At 39.7% G+C, this 24,329-nt stretch overlaps 1 protein-coding gene across 1 annotated transcript in view; it reads left to right on the top strand.

Moving 5' to 3' along the window:
- Positions 1–13,114: 13,114 nt before the first annotated feature.
- The window catches only part of zcchc14 (zinc finger, CCHC domain containing 14), a 155,496-nt gene continuing 144,281 nt past the window's right edge, over positions 13,115–24,329 (top strand). Inside the window, exon 1 of the mRNA XM_063067000.1 lies at positions 13,115–14,819. Coding sequence (XP_062923070.1) covers positions 14,250–14,819 — 570 coding nt within the window. The 5' untranslated portion in view covers positions 13,115–14,249. The remainder of the gene's footprint in view (positions 14,820–24,329) is intronic.

Here is a 24,329-nt window from a genome sequence, read left to right as displayed (position 1 = left end):
TAATTTTATTTTACCTTTCAAAACATGTATAAAAGTGAAGCATCACTGTCATTCATGATGTTAGGTTTCGCTTTGTAGGAAGTAATGGCCTGCAAACCCTGCCAGAACTGATGTGCATCCAATTCCATCTACAACTTCAATTAGAATTTTTCTTTCAATTCCAAAAGGGGAGAGAGGTATCAGAAATGCACTGATTGAAGTTAAGGGCAGGGTGAATGTTGGAGGTAAAGTTGATGAAATTGATGAGCTCAGCATGGGTGCATAAAGCAGCACCAATGCAGTCATCAACATAGCAGAGGAAGAGAAGAAAAGTATTCATTATTGTTTTTCTACAGCTACTCTCATTGGAATAGCTGACTTTGGATCAAATATGACCATGCTTTATTATCCGTGATCAGTGGAAAAAGCCATCAAGGAAAATCTGAAATTGTGGCCCCCAAAATGATCATCAAAACTTCCTTCTCATCCTGGGCTGCCTACACACAAAACATTCAGGAACACCTGTCTGATAATGATCCCTGGTGTATGTGGCTGGGCATCAAGGGCATTACAGACTAAGCAAAGAAAGGCAGTGTTGACTGTACCTGTGAAGCCTCCTTCTGTGATGCTCTAAACAACTTCTATGCACACTTTGAGGCATGCAACACACCGGCCACAAAAGCAACCCTCTTCCCAGATGAGCAGCCACTGTGTGTAACAGTAACAAACATGAGAAGAACTCCGCAGAGTGTTAACCCCTGTAAGGAAGCAGAGCCAGACAACATCTCAGGCTGAGTTCTCAGGAAGTGTGCATAGCAGCTCATTGATATCTTCATGGACATCTTCAACACTTCATTCATCCTGCTGCTGTCCCCACATGTTTCAAATCTGCTACCATCATCCCTGTACTAAAGAACTCTACATCTTCAGATCTAAATGACTACCGCCCAGTGGCACTGATGCCAATCATCATGAAGTGATTTGACAGCTGATAACGTCACATATCAAAACTCTGTTCCTGCCACATTGGACGTTCACCAAATTGTTTACCAACAGAACGGCTCCATGCACCTTGCCCTGACACACCCAGAAAACAAGAACACTGATGTCAGATAACTGTTTCTGGATTTCACTTCAACTTTCAACACTATTATCTCACAGACCTTGGTGAACAAGCTCCTACTTCTTGGTCAAAATACAACACTGTGCAACTGGGTGTTGAACTTCCTAATGAACAGATTTCTGATAGTCAAGATGCTCAACTGCTTCTCCCTTCCCATCATCCTCAACACATGCCTCCCTCCCCTCCCCTTCCCCCCACCCCCCAGGCTGTATGCTGAGCCCATTACTCTGCATTCTGCTTACACATGACTGCAGGGCCAAACACCCAAGTAATCTCATTGTCAAGTTTGCCGATGACACAACAGTGTGGGGCTCATCACCGACGATGAGATGGCCTACAGAGAAGAGGTGGAAGAGCTCAAGGTCTGGTGCCAGGCCAGTAACCTCTTCCTTCATGTCAACATGACATAGGAGATGGTTATCAACTTCAGCAGAACTCGCACTACGCTCACCCCTCTTTACATTGACAGCACAGCAGTGGAAATTGCGAGCAGTTTCAAACTCCTGGCAGTGCACATCACACACGACCTCTCATGGTCCCAGAACACATCCTACACAGTCAAGAAAGCTCAACAACAACTCTAATTTCTGAGAAGGATGAAGAGAGCTGGACCTTACACATCCATACTCATATCATTTTACAAATGCACAGTAGAGAACATCCTGACAAGCTACATCACTGCTTGGTAAGGAAACCAGCGGACAGGAAGGCTCTACAACGGGAAGCTAAAACTGCCCAATGCATTACTGGTACCAACCTACCCGACATCAATGGTTCAATAGTTCAATGTCATATATACAGGACATAAAAGACATAGAGTATAAAGAGAAAGGCGCCGGAAAAGGACCAGGAACATCTTGATGGATCCCACCCACCCTGCTCGTGGACTATCTGTCCCATTCTCATCAAGACGGAGGCTACATAGCATCGCATCTATGCCAGGACCACCAGGCTCAAAAACAGTTATTTTTTCCAAGCAGTAAGGCTGATCAACACCTCCACCCACCAACTCCATCACATTCTTATTATTTCCAGTCAGTCACCTTATGAACAGCCTAGTGTCACTTTATATGGACATACAATCAATCTATGTATATAAGCTATCTTACGCATTTACTGTATACTGATTGTGTTTTTAAAATCATTATTGTGTTCTTTACCTTTTATGTATTTTTTTGTGTTGCGTCATATCTGGAGTAGCAATTATTTTGTTCTTCTTTACACTTGTGTACGGGAAATGACATTAAACAATCTTAATCTTGAACTTGCTCCATCATGGGCACTATATTCCCCAGCATCCAGGACACCTTCACAATGCAATACCCCAGAAAGGCCACTTCCATCATTAAGGGCCCCCATCACCCAGGATGTGCCCTCTTCTCATTGGTACCATCAAGGAGGAGATACAGGAGCATGAAGGCACACACTCAATGTTTCAGGAACAGCTTCTTCCCCTCTGTCATCAGATTTCTGAATGGACAATGAACCCATGGACCTCTTCCTCAGTACTAATTTCCCTTTCTTTTTCCACTACATATTTATATAATTTAAATATATGTATACATTTCGTATTGTAAATTATAGCCTTTATTACTATGTATTCAAATGTCCTGTTGCTGCAAAGCAACAAATTTCATGACATATGCAAATGCTATTAAACCCGACTCTGATTCTGATTCTGAATTTTGTGCAGTTTTTCCCCCGGAAACCTGTACTGTGCAGAAAACATTTGCAATTCATAACTCATTCCTTATTCCACAACATAAATGATGGCTGCATCTACTCCATGTCTGAAGCCAACACCTGACAGTTGTAATGAATCAGGAAAAGAAGTAAGAGTTTTGAAGATCAGTGGGAAAGAAATTACTATGCACAAACATGACATATGCATTCACTTGTTGCTGCCTGTCCCATGCAGGTAGAAGAATTTAGTTACTCCACTAACACCAGCCAGCTATTGCTTCCTTCAATCCTATAATAGGTCCATACTTGAAAAAGAGAAAACTATTCTTACCTCTTTTCCCTGTCTGGACTCTGCATTGTCAGTACATTGACACCCCACTGGTGATCAGATTGCTCTATTCATACTTAATTTACCCTCTGTATATTCATCCCAACGACCAAGAGATTGAGTATTGTCTTTCTAAGTGGTTTCCATTTTCAGCTCTGCCAGAGATGATTTGCGCCTTTATGCCTGAAACAAACAAGCAGAATGTCCTAAAAACAGTGCAGGATTGGCATTTGCAAGATTCTGGTGATTTTTTTGGGTGATTCAGCAAAAGGAGCACGGATAAAAAGTCTGGGTTTCCATTCTTATACCAATCCAAGAGAGAACTCAAAACTAATAAAAAGAAGACATAAATAGATTAAAAATCATCAATGGAAAATCTCTCATATTTTATGCCTTTAAATTAGTCTGTGAAAATAGTAACATTGCAAAATTAAACAATCAGTAGTACAGTGCTTCAACAGAGTAAAATGTATTAAATGTGAGCATTATCAGTTGAAACTTGATATTGACTTGCATGAGGAAGTATTGTGATAAGTAACAAGTGGCAGTTTCAAGAAGCATTTTACAGGAAGAAGTAGTGATAGAGCAGCGTAGAGGAGTAGGGCTAGGGATGGAGCACAGACATAGTGCAGAAATAAAAATCAGGGACACACAAAATGCTGGAGGAACTCAGCCGGCCAGGCAGCATCTGTGGAAAAGAATACAGTCAACGTTTCAGCCCAAAACGTCGACTGTACTCTTTTCTATCGATACTGCCCGGTCTGCTGAATTCTTCCAGCATTTTGTATGTGTCGTTCAGATTTCCAGCATCTACAGATTTTCTCTTGTTAGTGATAAAAATCAGGAAGTAAGTATAAGGCCATAAATGGACAAATGCCAAGATATCAGAAATATCAGAACTAGTAAACATTACAGAAGGTAATAGAAAAGGCTATGGAAGGATTGAAAGAGATGAGAATTTACAAACCACATTACCAACAATCAAAGTGTCATCTGGCAACCAATGTGATAATAACTTTAAAAAGAAGCTGGAGTAAGCTCTTTAACACATTGATCCTGCTCTGCTATTCAAATTCATGGCTGTCCACTTTCCTAGTTGATCACCATATGCTTTGTGGACAAAAGTCTGTTAATTTTAGTGTTTATCAACGTCAACAGCTAATGTTCATCGGCAGAGAATTCGAACAATCTGTAAATTGATATAAAGAGATTTTTCCTCAACTCAGTCTTAAATGGGCAATGTCTTATCCTGACACATCACCTCCTAGTTTTGGATTCTCCACTGTGCGAAAATAGCTTCATCATTTAATTTGTTAACCGCTTTCAATAAAATTTACTTCCTCAGAAAGAACTCTTCTAATTTACAATGATTGTATGCTAAACCTCCTCAATCACTTTTCATCGGCCAAATTCCCCATTCCAAGAAATCAGAATCAGAATCAGAATCCTTTATTATCGCCAAGTATGTGGACACATACAGGGAATTTGATGCTGGTTTCCCTGAGCTCTCGCTGTACAGAATCAAAAAGCAAACAAAACCATAGTGCAAATAATCGTGAACTATATACAGCGAGGTATACCTGTGTATTGTCAGGTGAACTTGGTTTATAATAGACTAAAATTCAAGTGTTCGTAAGACTGATGGCATACGGAAAGAAACTGTTCTTGTACCTATCTGTCCTGGCACACAGTGATCTAAAGCGCCTACCAGAAGGAAGGAGTTGGAACAGGTGATGTCCAAGGTGTGATAGGTCTACAATGATGCTGCTTGCTGGCTTCCTGACTCTAGATGCATATAAGTCTAGATGCATATAAGAAATGCATCTCATAAACTTACACCATGCTGATTCAAAAGCCAGTATATCTTTATTCAGGTACAGAAACAAAAGCTTTATAACTTTTATACTGAAATAAAAGCTAACATACTATTTATCTTTCATGTTGCTTTATATATTTGTTTTGTCTCTCATGATTACCACATTTAAATCTTTTTGTACACAAAGTTTTGCTAGGATCATCTCATTTTAAACAATTTGCTTTATGAACTCTTCCTTCCAAAATGCCTCATCTCCCGGTATTGTATTCCTTCTGTCACCTTCTTGTCCTCTCTGTGACCTTTTGCAGATTCTGTGTCTTCTTCACTCTCCCACCTCAGTTCCCATCATAAACAAAGTTACTGTCTTTTTCAGACATGCCATTTAGGTAAATTGAGAAAAATGGGAGGCCCAATACTGATCCCACTGGTATTCATTAATATTAGTTTGTTAACTTGAAAAATACTGCTTTTTTGTCCTTAATCCAATCCAGTATATCTGCATTAGTGTTACCCTAATAAGCTTGTATGTTGTACCTTATCAAGCATCTTTTGAAAGATCTGCAATTTTTATTTACTTACAGAATGTGGTTACCACTTGTAATACATATTTATTTCCATCCCTAACTACCCCTGAATTGAGGAATCAATTATGAGTCAAGTATTTTGCTGAATTTGGATCCTTGGATTGACCAGACCAGTTAGGAAGGTAGCATCCTTGAGTGAACAAGAAGTATTTTAACAAAAAATCTAGTAATTTGAATGGTTACCATAACTGAAGATAGATTTATTTCCCTTTTTTTCAAATCCAGACCTTTTTTAGTTACTCTTTTTGAATTTAAATTCCACAGTGTAATTTGGGATTGAAACTCTTGTGTCTAGATTAATAGTTCAGGCTTTGCCTGCTAGTCCAGTAATTTAACCACTATATTGCCATACTTCTATATCCAACATTTTTCTCCCTACTTGCCTTTCTAATGGTATACACAAAAGATCCTACACTATCTATCAATTACATTTTCACCTTCATATTTTTCCATGTCTAGTCACATTTGTCTCCAAGTGTCATCTCAAAGGGACCCATATTATTTTTTGCCACTTATTTCTTTTTTCCATAGCTTTAGAAACTCCTATAATTATTATTACATTACCAGCAAGTTTACGCATAATCTACAGTATTTTCTCTCTCTTTACTGTATTTACTGAATCGTTGCTCTTCCCTTTAATGCTGCAAATATATGGATTATTACTTTTTGTAAACTTGTAAGCCTCTTTTTTAAAATAGCTTATTAGAATGTGGAATTCTGTACCTAAAACTAACATTGAAACAGAACTCATATGTACATTTAAACAGTTGATTTCATTTGAGATTCATTGTATCATACAGCAAGGAAATGGCCTTTCAGTCTAATTCATCCATGTCAACCAATATGCCTGCCTATGTTATTTGGCTCATATCCCCTATCTTTCTTTTCCTTTTCTATCCATGCACCTATCCAAATACTTTTTTTAAATGCCATAATTATAACTCCCTCTATCATGTTCTATATAGCTACCACCCTCTTTGTGATCCCCAGATTTCCTTTCAATTTTTACCCCTCACATTAAACCCCATGTTCACTAGTTTTAGACTCCCCTCCCCTTGAAAAACACTATGACTAACTACATAACTACAAATTATGGCCTTCATAATTTTATAAACCTCTATAATGTCCACACAGCTTCTTGCACATCAGTGAGAACAATTACAGCTTATTCAATATCTCCTTGTAAGTAAAGCCTGGTGAATTTCTTTTGCACTTCCTCGAGAACTCCCACATTCTTTCTGTAGTGTGGTAACCAGAACTCCACACAATATTCTCAACCAATGTCTTGTACAGAGGCAATACTCTTATTCTCAATAACACTGTGTACGAAGGCAAACAAGCTCAAAGCCTTCTTCACCGCCCTACCATGGATGTCACCAATTTCAGGAAACTATGAACTTGGATCCTGGGGTCCTTTGAACTGCAATGTTTTTAAGGTCCCTGCTGTTAACTGTGTATGTCCTGTTAGTATTATACAACCCAAAATACAATATTTCACATTTGTCTTGATTAAATTACATCTGCTACCACTTTGCCCATATATCCAGCTGATCTGTGAACTTCTGCATCCTTGGACTAACGTCCTTGCCATCTACAATTCCACTGATCTTCACATTACCAGTAAACTTACTTTTCAGGTCAGAGGCATTCTGATCCAAGTCATTAAACAACAAAAGACCCAGCACTGGCTACCGAGGTACATCCCCAGTCACAGATTTCTAATGAGTAAAACAACCATGCAAAGAGCACGTTGGGCAGACAAAAATAAGTGGACTGCACAGGGAAGCAATAAGGGTAAAAAGTGAAGTTGCAGTTTCAAAAAGAGCATTAATCTGCATGCTGTTGATGAGTCTGATACAGGACTGAGTAGCCTTAAGATTCACATGTGAAAACTAACACGAGGCATGCTAAATGTGTTACTCCAGAAATTAATGACAAATTAATTAAAATGGAATTTGACTCTAGCTTGATTGTTTGTCATTCCACAAAATAAATTTGAATGGCATTTCAAAGATACTAAACTGAAGACTGCAGATATCCAACTATGAACTTATACTGGAGAAAAGATAACTCCTGTGGGAATGACATCCGTACAGTGAAACAACCAACAAGCCAAGTTGGGCTTGTATGTGGTAAAAACAGGAGGGCCTGCATTGTGGGGTCATGACTGGCTGAGACAACTCCAACTGATTTGGATATCTATTCAACGTTTGCATGCTACATGCCTTGCAATGAAGCCAAATGAAAGTGAATTAAGAAAGATACTGAATAATGCCACAGCAGTGTTCAAGGATGGCATTATAAAACTCAACATTATCAAGAGTAAAATAGTGTTAAATGAAGATGCCACAGCCAAGTTTTATAAAGCCTGTCTGGTTTCTTACACCATCTGTGATAAAGTAGCTGGATTGCATGGAGGTTGAAGGAATTCTTTCCAAGTTTGCTGAAGCCCATGGGCAATGCCAGTGGTCCCAATAGCTAAGAAGGATGTGTCTGTCAGATTCTGTGGTGATTTTAAGGTTCACCATCAACCCACTGCTGAAAGTAGATCAATACCCTCTGCCGAGGATAGAGGTTATCTTTGCAAACCTTTCTGGAGGAAAACACTTCAGCAAAGTAGACTTAGCTGAAGCCTACCTACAGACAGAGATAGAAGAAGCATCCAAAGTGTTTCTCACCATAAACACTCACAAAGGTCTTTACCTGTATAAAGGCTTATTTTTGGAACAGCATGTACTCTGGCAGAAAGCTATGGACCAGGTGCTGCAAGGCTGTCCAGGCACTCAGTGACACCACTAGCTGTAAGGATGATAAGGAACATCTCCAAGATCTCAAGACAGTGTTACAAAGATTAGAAGATTATGGGCTCAGAGCACGGTATGACGTGTGAATTTTGTAACCCAAGCATCACTTACTGTGGTCACACCACTGATGCACAAGAATTACACAAGTGTGCTGAGAAAATTAAAGCAGTGGTGGATACCCCAAGGCCAAAGAACTAGTCACAGTTATGGTCCTGTTTAGGTCTGGTTAGTCACTATAATAGGTTGCTGCCAAACCTGGTTACTGTGTTCTACCCCTTGAACTCATTGTGACAGATTGGGAAGACATGACAATGGACAAAAAGGTGGTTTTCCAAAAGGTAAAGAAAATGGTGATGTCAGACACTGAACTCACAAATTATGATCCACATCACCCAGCGAAGCTTGTTATGCACTGTCAGGATGCCAACACGTTCAGAGGAAAGGATCAGAATCAGGTTTAATATCACCGGCATATGTCGTGAAATTTGTTGACTTAGTGGCAGCGGTACAGTACAATATGTTGGGACCAGGTTAAATCCTCAGAGATATTGACACCTAGGAACTTGAAATTGCTCACTCTCTCCACTTCTGATTCTCTCCCCCCCCCCCCCCGAGGATTGGTTCGTGCTCCCTCTTCTTACCCTTTCTGAAGTCCACAATCAGCTCCAATATATCTATAAATCATTTTGAAACTCTCTTTAATTTCATATCCTTATCTTGCCTTCCTAATTGCTTTCTTAACATATCTAGTAACCTTCCATAAACTTCAATGAAACCAGTAGATAAGTTTCCCAAACTTGATGTATGCTTCCTTCTTTTTCCTAATCAATTTCTCAATTTCCTTCATAAATGAAGTTCCTTTAATCTTACTATCATTGTTTCTTAGCTTTACAGCAGGAGCTGCCAATCTGGGGTCCACAGACCCCTTGATTAATGGTATTGGTCCAAGGCATAAAGAAGGTTGGGAACCCCTGCTTTACAGGAACATGCTGGCTGAACTCTTACTATTTTGCTTCTAAACACCTCTGATTTATCAGTGGTATTTTTCCCTCTAGCAACTGCTCACAATCTACTTATGCCATGTCCTGCCTTATACTTTTGAAGACAACTCTTCTACAAGATAAGACCTTAATTCTAAGTCCGACCTTTTCTATGTCTACCTTAAATGTTACAGAATTGTGGGCATTGCTTGCAAAGTGATCCTCCACAAATACTTCCATCACTTGCCCATCCCCTCATTCTATCCTCAATTGTAACTGGGACATCGAGGAGCGGATAGGGAGACAGATTCCGGAAAGGAGTAATAATAACAGGGTTGTTGTGGTGGGAGATTTTAATTTCCCAAATATTGATTGGCATATCCCTAGAGCGGGGGGTTTAGATGGGGTGGGGTTTGTTAGGTGTGTTCAGGAAGGCTTCTTGACACAATATGTAAATAAGCCTACAAGAGGAGAGGCTGTGCTTGATCTGGTATTGGGAAATGAACTCAGTCAGGTGTCAGGTCTCTCAGTGGGAGAGCATTTTGGAGATAGTGATCACAATTCTATCTCCTTTACCATAGCATTGGAGAGGGATAGGAACAGACAAGTTAGGGAAACGTTTAATTGGAGTAAGGGGAATTATGAGGCTATCAGGCAGGAACTTGGAAGCATAAATTGGAAACAGATGTTCTCAGGGAAATGTACCAAAGAAATGTGGCAAATGTTCAGGGATATTTGCGTGGGGTTCTGAATAGGCATGTTCCAATGAGACATGGAAAGGATGGTAGGGTGCAAGATCCATGGTGCACAAAGGCTGTTGTAAATCTAGTCAAGAAGAAAAGAACTTAAGGAAGGTTCAGAAAACTAGGTAATGACATGAATTTAGAAGATTATAAGGCTAGCAGGAAGGAGCTTAAGAATTAAATTAGGAGAGCCAGAAGGGACCATGAGAACACCTTGGCAGACAGGATTAAGGAAAACCCCAAGGCATTCCACAAGTATGTGAAGAGCAAGAGGATAAGACGTGAGAGAATAGGACCAATCAAGTGTGACAGTGGAAAAGTGTGTATGGAACCGGAGGAGATAGCAGAAGTTACTTTGAGGATACTTTGCTTCAGTATTTACTACGGAAAATGATCTTGGCGCTTGTAGGGATGACTTGCAGTGGACTGAAAAGCTTGAGAATGTAAATATTAAGAAAGAGGATGTGCTGGAGCTTTTGGAAGGCATCAAGTTGGATAAGTCACCAGGACCGTATGGGATGTACCCCAGGCTACTGTGGGAGGTGAGGGAGGAGATTGCTGAGCCTCTGACAATGATCTTTATATCATCAGTGAGGACGGGAGAGGTTCCGGAGGATTGCGGATGTTGTTCCCTTATTCAAGAAAGGGAGTAAGGATAGCCCAGGAAATTATAGGCCAGTGAATCTTACTTCAGTGGTTGATAAATTGATGGAGAAGATCCTGAGAGGCAGGATTTATGAACATTTGGAGAGGCAAAATATGATTAGGAATAGTCAGCATGACTTTGTCAAAGGCAGGTCGTGCCTTATGAGCCTGATTGAATTTTTTTGGATGTGACTAAACACATTGATGAAGGTAGAGCCGTAGATGTAGTGCATATGGATTTTAGCAAAGCATTTGATAAGGTTCCCCATGCGAGACTTATTGAGAAAGTAAGGAGACATGGGATCCAAGGGGACATTGCTTTGTGGATCCAGAACTGGCTTGCCCACAGAAGGCAAAGAGTGCTTGTAAACAGGTCATTTTCTGCATGGAGGCCAGTGACCAGTGGTGTGCCTTAGGGATCTATTCTGGGACCCCTACTCTCTGTGATTTTTATAAATGACCTGGATGAGAAAGTGGAGTGATGGGTTAGTAAATTTGTTGATGACACAAAGGTTGGAGGTGTTGTGGATAGTGTGGAGGGCTGTCAGAGGTCACAGCGGGACATTGATAGGATGCAAAACTGGGCTGAGAAGTGGCAGATGGAGTTAAACCCAGATAAGTGTGAGGTGGTTCATTTTGGTAGGTCAAATATGATGGTAGAATATAGTATTAATGGTAAGACTCTTGGCAGTGCAGAGGATCAGAGGGATCTTGGGGTCCGAGTCCATAGGACACTCAAAGCTGCTGTGCAGGTTGAAACCATAGAAAGGGTGCAGAGGAGATTTACAATGATGTTGCCTGGATTGGGGAGCATGTCTTTGAGAATCGTTTGAGTGAACTCGACCTTTTTTCCTTGGAGCAACGGAGGATGAGAGGTGATTTGATAGAGGTGTATAAGATACCTGTAATAAGAGGCATTGATCGTGTGGATAGTCAGAGGCTTTTCCCCAGGGCTGAAATGGCTAGCATGAGAGGGCATAGTTTTAAGGTTCTTGGAAGTAGGTACAGAGGAAATGTCAGGGGTAAGTTTGTTACACAGAGTGTGGTGAGTGCGTGGAATGGGCTGCCGGTGGTGGTGGTGGAGGCGGAAATGATAGGGTCTTTTAAGAGACTCCTAGATGGCTACATGGAGCTTAGAAAAATAGAGTGCTATGGGTAAAGCCTAGGTGGTTCTAAGGTAGAGACATGTTCGGCACAGCATTGTGGGCTGAAAGGCCTGTATTGTGCTGTATGTTTTCTATGTTTATATTCCCTAAAATAAAGCCAATTAAAGCTCCTGCTACAAATTACTTTAAGAAAAACTTGCCTTCATATAGCATCTTTCACCACCACAAGAAGTCCCTGACAGCTTATAACTAGTTAGGAACTGTAGTGTATTCATATTTCAGTAATATTTGAGTAATATATATTGTTTGATTATGCTTTCTTTGTTTACATAATTCATTATAGATTATATGTAAAAGTACATGAATGGCATACGTCATTATGCCACCAAATCATATGCGAGCACCTCAATAAAAAGGAGGGGAAGAAGAAGTAGACAGGTATCCCATTACAAAACATAACAGGAACTCTTGCAATAACTTACATTTATTACTATTTTTCGTGAAACCTGGAAATCTCAAAATGTGTTACAGTCTAAGCTGTTTAATATTAGTGTTTCTGTTATTGGAAACCTGAAGCCTGCACAGTTCAAAACATGCTGGAGTCGAAATATATTTAAAATTCTGTCATTATTCCATGGCATGAAACAGAACAGGTAATTTGCGTACAGCCAGGTTTTACATACACAGCACTGAAATAAATGACCTGCTACTTACTGGTGCTGGTTTGAAAAGAAAACTTGGCCAGTACACCAAACTCTGTGAAATGTTTTACTGCCAATTGAGGAGTTTTATGTCTCATCCAAAAGGCAGCATCTCTCTTAGTACAATTCTTGCTCATTAACTCTTTGCTCCCGCACCTCCATATGCAAAGTTTAAAATGCTACCATGTGCCAAAGCTAAAATTTAAACTTCATTACATTTGTAATATTGTATACTAAGAATAATCTTTTTCTTTCTCAGCAAAAATCTACAAAATGCACATTTACCGTCGCCTACTGGGAGAATAAACAAGCACTTCCTGCAGCAGCATCTGGGAAAGTGGGATGTGACATAAGAAACCGCAAAGATCCTGATGATCTCTAAATGAAAGGACATATTTGTTGGAAAAATATTAATAAGAATTTATTAAGTTGTTGGTATTTTTGTTAAGCCAAAACACCATGTATTATAAATCATTTGCGAAATAATTGCTATTTATTGTTATTCGTCAGTAAATATGACACAGGGTACTGGAATCGGTCTTGTAAAGTATACAACACTTTTGCGTTCTTTCAATGTTAACAACCATCCAAAGGTTACACTTCTGCCATTACGCCCGTTGGAATGATTAATATTTTTTTACAAGAAAACTCGAATTAGTTTACTGTGTTCGGCTTTTTTATATAAAGATCATATTTCAGTTTAATGAAGTCTTGGCCTGCTTATTCAACATTCTTCAATGAGTTAACCGCTATTTGCAAAACATTACGTAACACAGCCTCCCCGAATGTAAATTGAGCCCTATAAACTTAAAGAACTTCGGCCTGGTAAATACATTCTCATGAGGCCGATCACAGCCCAAACTATTTGCAAGGGAGATAATTGACAATGATATTCAGCAATAAAAGGAACAGATTTTGGAGAACAGTCCGTCTGGAAAAGCTGAAGGCGGGACTTTGGTCGACCAGGTTTGGTGGAGAGCGCAGCCCTTTCGAAGAATTCTATGCGAAGCGTGGTACTGAAAACCCCAAACAAAACGATCTCGTTTGTCTTTTCTAAATAGGAGAGTAAAATCTGAGTTGGGAAAGAGGCATGCAGAGTGCTGAATGACGTTCGATTTGTTATTGATGAGGGGAGAACGACGCGGAGCGGAGAGGGTTGAAGATTGACAGTGGAACTGTCCAATCGCCGGTGTCCCTTGAGGGGGGGGCGGTTCGCTTGGTTCATGTGGGCGAGGCGGAGACGACGCGAGGCGGCCGTGATTTTAAAAGAAACGGCCGGCAGCTCGCCAACAGCCAGTGCGCGTAGCCGACAGCTGGAGCGCGCGGTGGGCGCGAGCCCAAACACAGGAGACAACAAATCGCTGTCAGAAACGGTGCGCGTCACACTCTCGGCCGTCAGCAGCGGTGCGCGTCACACTAGGTCGTCAGCGATTCATTTTAGCGAGGAGACCTGGAAGAGAAGGGAGACAACGGGAAGAAAATCTTGGATTGAACACGAATGGCCTTCAGCGTTACCGTGCGGCGCTAACCGATCCGGTTAACAGCTGTTTTGTCTCTCCCCCCCCCACCCCTTCGCTCAGCCGAAGGAAAAGTACATTTTTTTTCTTCTCCCCTTTTGCCAAATCAAAACGGAAATTCTCCTTCACCAAGATCGCCTAAGAAACAAAATGCGGCGAAGCTGAAAGTTGTGCTTGTATTCCAGTTTTAAATATTCGTAAAGGGGGCTGTCGATCAGCCCTGCGATTGTGTGGTTGAAGATGATGCAGAAGCAGCTGCAACGGGATGAGGTTTACCGTTGGTTCGGCGAGTTAAATTCCTCACAGAGAGTGGATTTCATTTGTGGGTTGCTGGACCTCTGTATCCCCCTGGAGCTACGCTTTTTGGGCTCCTGTCTAGAGGACTTGGCCAAAAAGGACTACCATTCTCTCAGGGATTCCGAGATCAAAGCTAACAACGTGGCTGACCTAGCCAGCTTGACCAACATGACAGACGAAGTGGTCCGCAGTAAACTCATCGTCTCCTTGGCCTTACTATGCTCCGACAACAGGGAGGCGTCCGGGGTCTTGTACCGCACCCTTACCCACATCGATTCCATCATCAATAACTATGGCCTTCAGCTTCACGATAGGACTGGCGATGAATTCCTGCTCTTATTTACCATGGCTTCCAACCACCCTTCCTTCACCTTCCATCAGAAGCAGGTCCTGAGGCAGGAGCTGCTGGAAATCCAGAGAATTATCGATAGTACTTCCAATACAGCCACTGTCCCCGTCGCGGCCACATCGACTACTGCAGCCAACTGGAACAGTAGTTCAGCAATCTGCAAGGTGGGATGCTACACATACACACGCTAACAAAACTACGCGGTGGAAAGACTGTTTTCTTCACAGATCTTTTATTTCAATCGCATAACAAACAGTTCTAGTAACATTTAATGTTCTTTTGCATGCAAGGCAAATTTCTATAGCTTAACTTCGTTAGCTTAAAATTTTTCTTTTGTAATTTTTTTATTAGAAAATTGGATGTTTGGCAAAATTTCGCTTCCTCCATGCTTGTCTTTCATTTTCGAGAATATTGTTTGCAACTTGATTTTTATTAGTTTCCGCAATGACTTTTAACCTCTTCAATGAGATAACTTTGTCAGTATTTCACTGTTCTTAAAAAAAAGTTTATATTCGGTCGGCGCACCAAGATTTCTTGATGCTCTTAATGTTTTTCATCTACTTCAAAGACAATTCAAAGACATTATATTCCATTAGTATATCTATTTCTACTTCATCACCACTTCTCTTGACCGTTACACTGTTGCTGATTGTTTGACTTCTTGGTTGATGTCTGCTTGGATAAGCCAAAATTTCCCCAAGTTAAAGTTTGGAGTGACAAAACTATTGACTTTAATTTCAGCAACAATATCTGTTGAGTTACTACCAATTCCATCCTGTTTCCTGATCACTGTCTCAGAGTGTTTTGCAATTTCTATTCCTAATTTGACTGAGCTGAGGTCCTGACCTAATATACTCACAACCACAATAACAACCCCATAATATCGCTGTTTCTTCATCTATCTGAACGCATCTGAATTTGGAGTACTCATTGGCAATCATGTCCAGACTTGACTATTCCAATATTTATTTCCTGTCTTACTTAAATTTGAATCATCCAAAACACTGGTGCCCGCTGCCTAATTCAAGCCTCATCTTGCATTTGACTCTTGATTTATTAATGCCTCATTTAAAAAAATCATTATCATATTCCACCTCTGACTTTTTTCAGTTTGACAACTCTCAAGAACACAGTGTTCTTCAAACTTGTGGTTCTCTCCCCTTTTCCCCCCATGATTGGTGACTATACCTTTTAATTCTTAGCCCTAGTTCTGAATTTTCTTTTTGTTCCTGCTTTTGAACATTACTATCATTTAATTCTTCATTCTACTTTATATAAGGTGTTCTTCTTTGTTTTATTAACGGTTTTATGTGTAACTACATTCCCATGATAAGCTTTGGGATGTTTTACACAGCGCTAAAGGAACTACATAGATGTAAGTTATGCTTACTTTCTTCCAGAATCATGCCGATCATTTCACTCTGGTGTGAATTTTTTTGCCATTAGAGTGTACAATAGAATCTTGATTTTTTTTTGCGCTATTCATTGAACAAAATGGTTGTACCATGTCATGATAAGACTAAGATCTTTAACATGCTTTTATTTGCATTTTAAGTTAATTCAAAGACTATTTTAAAATCCAGAGCTGGCATACATTTGGCACATTTAAAATAAATATTTTGTATGGTATATGGACTTGGCTACTGTAATATCGATATATTATTGTTACTGAAATCCCCTAAAAGTTTTTGAATATTTGTTTTGTTGGTACTATAATTGAGTTCCAAAAGTGCATTGTGTCTTACATATCTGTAGCATAATTTTAATTTTGGCTGTCTTAGGACTTGTATAACACTGTACACATTTTAATACATCTCAATTTAAAGAACAAATAGAAGAATGAATTAATTCATGTGTTCTGCAAATATATCTGTTTATGTAACTAAGATTTTGTAATAAGGTTGTCACTGTAAATGACAACCTTATTACATCAGAGTGCAGTAGAAATGATCACCTTAATCTGTTAAGTAATCATTCCTCACAAGACATGAGATTATTGTTTCGCTTTCTACTAAAAGATATTGGATTAAAGGGAAAAGAAAATATTCAATATGCCAGGATTGCTATACATTGTCATGCTGAAGAATCTAGTTTGAATTGGGCCTTGAGTCCCCCACCAGGTTTTTTTAGAAGTGCATTTTTACCCTCACTCAGCAAAATGAATGTTGAATTTCAAACACAAATTGCATCCAGTAGAAGTGGGGACTTGTGTCTGTCACAGTAATTAAAAAAAAAACTTAACAGGCAATCAAAGTAGGGAGTTTTTATTAATTGTTTCTTGTAACACAGAAAGAGGGCATTTGGCTCCCTTCTGATTACCCAGTAACCCTGCAACTTGTTCTTTCTTGCTTGTCCATTAATCTCCCCTCCCCACATCTTTTCATCTGTTTCAGGAAATGTTTTAAAACGTGTAAAAGGAAACCAACAGACACATTTGTAAAGCTTTTGAATGATTTAAAAATAAATGATTGGAAATTAATTACTCTGCACTATATAACTAGTAAATGCCTTCATAAGTTTTAGAATGTTATGTCCAGTTATTTAAAATGGTTATCGGATGACTCAGTTATTTGATGAACAAGTATATTAAACTGCAACATAGTACCACTCTTAAAATATTTTAGAAAGATGTTGGAATAGTTGTTAAGTTTGTATCCATTAATAGCCATTTTTTAGTGATATTCCAATGAGTTTAAGTACAATTTAGGGGACAGGGCATAAAATATTTTTCTAAATTATTGCAACTTCATTTGCAATCAGCAATCCATGCATTATGCCTAAAAGTAGAAACTTAGTTCTTTATCAAAATTTAACATATCTCAGTCACCAGTATTGGCTTGATTATTTTGAATTTCAAAAAACTAAACATTAACACAAACACTTAATAGTTTAACCAAGTTTCTTTTAACATTAAAAAATACTGGTATTACCATATTTACATTGAAATTTAAGATATCAAGAGAAAGTAATTGAAGTGTTATAAAATGGATCTCAGCAAATTGAACTATATATTTTCATTATCTCTTTTAAACCAGAGATGTATCCAATGCTTGAAAAATGTTAGGTTGCCTTCAGCACAACATAAAACCCAGATGTTTGGAGCAGCACAATGAAACATTTTTTAAAAATGCTGCAAACATGCAGAAGATCTTGGAAGTATGTGGGATTTTTGCAATAAATGTACTGAATTTTACAACTAAACTCATTAAATTTGTCATAACCAGTAATTTTCTCCTCTAATTGCAGTCATGTCTACACTGTTGTCTCAACACTAAAAATTAGTCTCTGCATTGCAAAGCTATTTCATATACAGAATAAATCTGGAAATGAAGGCCACCTTTACTACAATGGAAAAAATAGTATGAGGTGCAATGAAAAAAGTAGATTTACTACCTACAGCTGACATTCAAAGCTATTACCATTGTTGAACTCTTGCTTTCAATGTTTGTTTTCTTCTCCCTTGATCCCCCCGACCCCCCAAATTCAGAGGTGATTTCATTAAAATGATCCAAGTACGAAAGAAAGTTGATAAGGTGCATGGGGAGTAATTATTTTCTCCTGGCCATTGCTCTTTCTTTGCCCTTTTGTGATGAATCACCCATTTCAAAGTTCAAAGTAAAATTTATTATTGGAGTACATACGTGTCACCACATACAACCCTGAGATTTTTTCCCTGCAGGCATACTTGGCAAATTTATAGAACAGTAACTGTAAACAGGATCTGTATACTGTAAACATCAGGAGCTGTAAACTGTGTAAATGCAGATAATAAATAAATAGCAATAACATACGTGAAATAACAAGACAAAATAGTCCTTAAATGAGAGTAGCTATCCCCTTTTGTTCAAAAGCCTGATAGTTGAGGGGTAACTGTTCTGAACCTGGTGGTGCAAGTCCAGAGCCACTTGTACCTTCTGCCTGATGGCAGTAGTGAGAAAAGAGCATGGCCTTTCCTGGCATCCCAGGGCCTTTCTATCATCTACAAGGAGTGTGACAGAATTCTCTCCACTTCCCTGAGTGCAGTTCGATCAATATAACAACTCATCTGGAACCTAGAGCAATTTGTCCTGCTTGATTTGCATTCCACCACAAAATATTCATCCCCTTTATCTCTGGACGCTGGTGCTCACCAAGGCTAATCCAGCAGCTTCTTCCAGCCAGATCCTCTACCACTAAGACAACCAAAGACAATGTGCTAATGGGAACATCAGTACCTGCAGGTTCCCTTAAAAGTCACACACCATTATGGCTTTGAGTACATTGTCACTTCTTTCAAGCTAGATCCTGAAATTCTCAACCGAACAGCATTGTGTGAGTGCATTCATCAGAAAGGCTGCAGACATTTAAGTTGGTTCATTGTCACCTCTTAAAGACCGTTACAAGTGGCCAACAGATGTTGACCTTACTAGGATCCTGGTAAATTTTTGGGAAATTAAATGTGTTTTTTAAGAATTTTAAAAAGTGATTGGAATCCCCTTAACACCAAGACTGTATGAAATTATTTCAAAAATATTCTAGAAAATGTCGCCACTTAATTTTCTATAACTCAATAGCTACTTCTTCCTTGTATGTAACCAAAATTCTCTCCTGGCAGGTGAAAGAATTGTAGTGAAGCACTGCAACTTGTGTGCTGTTTGGGTGGTGTTACCTGTCTGATATTAAAACAAAGCACTGGAAATTCTCAGCAGGCCTGCACCAGAACTTAGTATTTCAGAGTATTTCCAGCACTTTGATTTTTATTTCAGATTTACAGGCTTTTTAAAAATTTCTTATTGCCTGTCTGGTTGCTGAATTACGATATCTTTATGTGGACACAGTTGAATTTTTAAGTCTGATGTGATGAGCAAGTTATTTAAAAGAGGCTTCTTGGGAACTTGTAGATTCTTAGCTGAAATTGGTAATTTTGAAGCAAAGAATGACTAAAGTTTTGCTAAGGAAACTTGCTTAGGAAAGTAGGCTAATTATAAACAACAGAACAGTTTCTAAGAACTTTTATAAGTAATTGGAAAAGAAAAGATTACCGAAAAATAATTATTGTCTCTTATAGGCTGAAGAAAGAGAATTTGTTTCAAATTAATTTGGGGATCTGCATATTTCATATTGCCCTTGAAAAGGTTGTGATGAGTTTTCTTCAAAGTGCTGCAATCTTGCTGGTGCTTCTGCAGTGGTATTGTGTAGAGAGTAACAGGATTTGGACTGAACAGCAATGTCAGAATGGCAAGTATGTGACTTGGACTGCACCATGCAAGAGCTGATGTACCCAAACCACCTCTTGCCCTTGTCCTAATTATGATAATGACCACAGGATTGGGAGGAGCTATGGTAAAGCTTGGCAGGCAAGTATAGTACATTTTGTACAAGGTGCACAGTGCAGCAATTGTATGCCATTGGTAGAGGGCACAAATGTTTTAGGTGGACATAAGGTTTCGGTCAAGAATATGAATTATCCTGGATGTCAAACATACTAAAAGTTGCTGGTGCTGTATTAATCCTGGTAGCTCAGCTCTTGTGCATTGTAAATGGTGATAAACTAGAGGGATTTTGGTGAGTTACTTGCTGCAGGATATCAAGCCTGTGACTTGCTTTTGTAGCCAAAGCATTTATTTGGTTGGTCCTGCTGATTTGCTCATTAGTGCCCCCAGGATATTGATGGTGGGTGATTCTTTCTGCAATGATAATGCTATTGAATGTCAAGAGTAAGTTGTTATTCACTTTTCTGTTGGAGATGACACTTCCTAGCACGTATGAAAGAAGACTGGGCCTGTACACAATTGAGTTAGAAGATTCAGAGATGATTTATTTTTTTAAGCCCAACATTTAAATGGGGATTGACAAGATTATTTACTGTCATTGTTTTCTTTTTATTGTGTCACTTTTAATATAAAGTATGAAGAGCATATGATGTTTGTTTGTCCCTAACATTAAAACCCTTATGTAACTGTTTGCTCTCCATACTTCTGCCACTCCTTTAACTCCAGACTTTGAAAAAGGAAGAGCAATGAAAGAGGAAATGGAATGATCTCTTCCATGTTTCCATGAAGTTCAGTGGTTTCTTCAAATTCCCTTTTATTCTCAACTACAGCCAGTACCTCTCTACTATATTATCATCTCTTGCTTCTGATGCTTGCTGGCTTTACTTATGGCTTCCTTTGCTTAGGCAGCAACCTTAGACCTTTCAAAACCATTATTGCTGTCTCTTTTTCAAACTCTGCAATCATGTTTTCTCCAAATACCTTATTTATTATTATTTTTATTGTATTTTGTATTTGCACAGCTTGTCATCTTTTGCACATTGTCAGGGTTTGTGTGTAGCTTTTTCATTGATGCTGCTTTTCAAGTTCCTGAGGATCAAGATCTCTGAGGATCTAACCTGGTCCCAACATATCGATGCAGTTATAAAGAAGACAAGACAGTGGCTATACTTAATTAGGAGTTTGAACAAAATTGGCATGTCAATGAATACACGCTATAGATGTACCGGCGTGGAGAGCATTCTAACATGCTACATCACTGTCTGGTATGGGGGGGCGGTGCTACTGCACAGGACCGAAAGAAGCTGCAGGGGGTTGTAAATTTACTTGGCTCCATCTTGGATATTAGCCTACAAAATACCCAGGACATCTGAGATGGCAGATGGAGTTTAATGCTGATAAATGTGAGGTGCTACATTTTGGTAGGAGTAGTCAAAATAGGACATACATGGCAGATATCCCACCCTGCAAAAACTCATTTCAGGGAGGTAGCACCCCCGCCCCATGCAACCCCATATCGCCCCCCACCCACTGTTGACCTCCAAGGGTGTATGTAATACTTTGTTCAGTGATTTTGTCTGATCTGTAAACCAAGTTGGGTATATGCAGCAAATGTGACATTAAAATATGTACTTATATTATATTATCATGTTTATTCTATTACAACTTTAAGCACGTCTACAGGGAGTTTGGCCTCATCACATAGGACATCAATAGTGTAGCTCCTTGGCAGCTAGCCAGCTAGTTTAAATCAGGGGTCCCCAACCTTTTTTGCACCGCGGACCGGTTTAATATTAACAATATTCTTGCGGACCGGCCGACCCCGGGGGGGGGGGGGCAGTGTTAAACGCAACCGGAATATAGGTATAAGACAAATGTAAGTCACTTGTAAGTGGCTAATACACTCAATTTCGTTTCTAAAGGTGTTTATCTAACGAATTTAATATTAAACACGCAGTGCATATTTTCCTCGCATGAATGTAGTAATAAGTCAATTATAACAGTGGTCCCCAACCTCCGGGCCGCAAAGAATACAGTGGTAGCCAGATCGCACCCAGCATATCTTTAAGAAAAAAGCCAAAATAAACAAGCTAATTGATTAGGTGCCGCCCGGCACGTAAATGTCAGCCCAGATCAGAGACAACGCAATTGGCAATCGCCTCTGATCTGGGCCAACAATTACGTGCCAGGTGGCACCCAAAGTTTATTTCGGCTTTTTTCTTAAAGATGTGCTGGGTGCATTCCGGCCACCACTGTATTCTTCGCAGCCCGGTGGTTGGGGACCACTGGATTATAAGTCACTTATAAGTCAATAGCATCATAACATTTTAAGTAATGTTTGGATATTAAACACACAGCGCATATTTTCCTCGTATGAACATATAAAACCATTGCAACACACCAATATTGCTGAATCAGTGGGAGCCCTGGGCTTGTTTTCCTGCAACAACATGGTCTTATTGAGGGGTGATGGGAGACAGCGATACTCAAAGGGTGTTCCTTATGTCCAGTCTATTCCGCAACTTTCGTTGCATTCATTGCAGAAAACTCCACTTTGCAGAAATATGTTGGAAATGGAAGCAACGTTTTCAGTGCTTTTGTGGCTATCTCAGAATATTCAGCCTTGACTTTGATCCAGAATGCCGGCAGAGATGCTATGTCAGACATGCTTTTCAGCTCACCATCATTTACAAGCTCGAGGAGTTGATCTTTTTCTCGCGCTGACATGGATGATTCACCGGGGACATTCACAAATGGGTCACGGACCCATTCCTTTGCACGTCTTGGGTCACTGATGACCTCGCGTGCGTTAAAATTCAACAGTGCGTGACAGGGAATGAGGAAAGATGCAGCTGACTCATCGTTTCATATCGCCAAAGCATATTGTTTTCTCGTGGCCTGCTCTTAGCACGAAGAGAGACCAATCAGGATGCTCGCTCTGCCTCTCCTTCTCCCTCTTCTGCTCAAAAAAATAATTTCCGGGATATTGTATATAATTTCCGGGCATCAGGGAGCCACTATCGATATGCGGGAGACTCCCGGAACTTCCGAGAGAGGTGGGATGTCTGACATAGTAAATGGTAGGGCATTGAAGAATGCAGTAGGACAGAGGGATCTTGGAATAATGGTGCATAGTTCCCTGAAGGTGGATTCTCATGTGGATAGGGTTGTGAAGAAAGCTTTTGGTATGCTGGCCTTTATAAATCAAAGCATTGAGTATAGGAGTTGGGATGTAATGTTGAAATTGTACAAGGCATTGGTGAGGCCAAATTTGGAGTATTGCATACAGTTTTGGTCACTGAATTATAGGAAAGCTGTCAATAAAATAGAGAGAGTACAGAGAAGATTTACCAGAATGTTACCTGGGTTTCATCAGTTAAGTTACAGAGAAGGGTTGAACAAGTTGGGTCTTTATTCTTTGGAACGTAGAAGGTTGAGGAGGGACTTGATAGAGGTATTTAAAATTATGAGGGGGATAGATAGAGTTGATGTGGATAGGCTTTTTCCATTGGGAGTGGGGGAGATTCAAACAAGAGGACATGAGTTGAGAGTTAAAGGGCAAAAGTTTAGGGGTAACATGAAGGGGAACTTCTTTACTCAGAAAGTGGTAGCTGTGTGGAACGAGCTTCCAGCAGAAGTGGTTGAGGCAGGTTTGATGTTGTCGTTTAAAGTTAAATTGGACAGCTATATGGACAGGAAAGGAATGGAGGGTTATGGGCTGAGTGTAGGTCGGTGGGACTAGGTGAGAGTACGAGTTCGGCATGGACTAGAAGGGCGAGATGGCCTGTTTCCATGCTGTAATTGTTATATGGTTATACCTTCAAGGAGCGGTGTCTCAGAAAGGCAGTGTCCATTATTAAGGACCTGTAGCACCCAAGGCATGCCCTTTTCTCACTGTTACAGAGGTACAGAAGCCTGAAGGCACACACTCAATTATTCAGGAACAGCTTCTTCCCCTCTGCCCTCCGATTCCTAAATGAGCATTCAACCTGTGAACACTACCTCACTTCTTTTAATATGTTATTTCTGGGTTTTCTTTTGCACAATTTTTAATCTTCTGCATTAGGTATTGCATTGAACTGCTGCTGCAGTTAACAAATTTTACAACACATGCCTGTGATAATTAACCTGATTCTGATTCTATATTTCTACTGTAAATGCCTGCAAGAAAATTAATCTTGGGATAATATATGAAATATTCATACTTGGATATAAAATTTACTTTGAAATTTGAAATGCTCCACCATCTTAAATCTTTTCTTCATCATAGTGCCTTTTAATGTGCTATGAATCTCCATCTCTGACAAAATGCCTTCGTGAAGGGTCTTGGACTGAAACATTGACTGCTCCATAGATGCTACCTAACTTGCTGATTTCTTGCAGTAGTTTGTGTGTGTGTTGCTCAAAATTTTGAGCTTCTGC

Source organism: Mobula hypostoma, chromosome 14 (genome assembly GCF_963921235.1).
Source record: "Mobula hypostoma chromosome 14, sMobHyp1.1, whole genome shotgun sequence".
Taxonomy (NCBI): domain Eukaryota; kingdom Metazoa; phylum Chordata; class Chondrichthyes; order Myliobatiformes; family Myliobatidae; genus Mobula; species Mobula hypostoma.
This window is presented reverse-complemented; position numbering and strand designations above follow the sequence as displayed.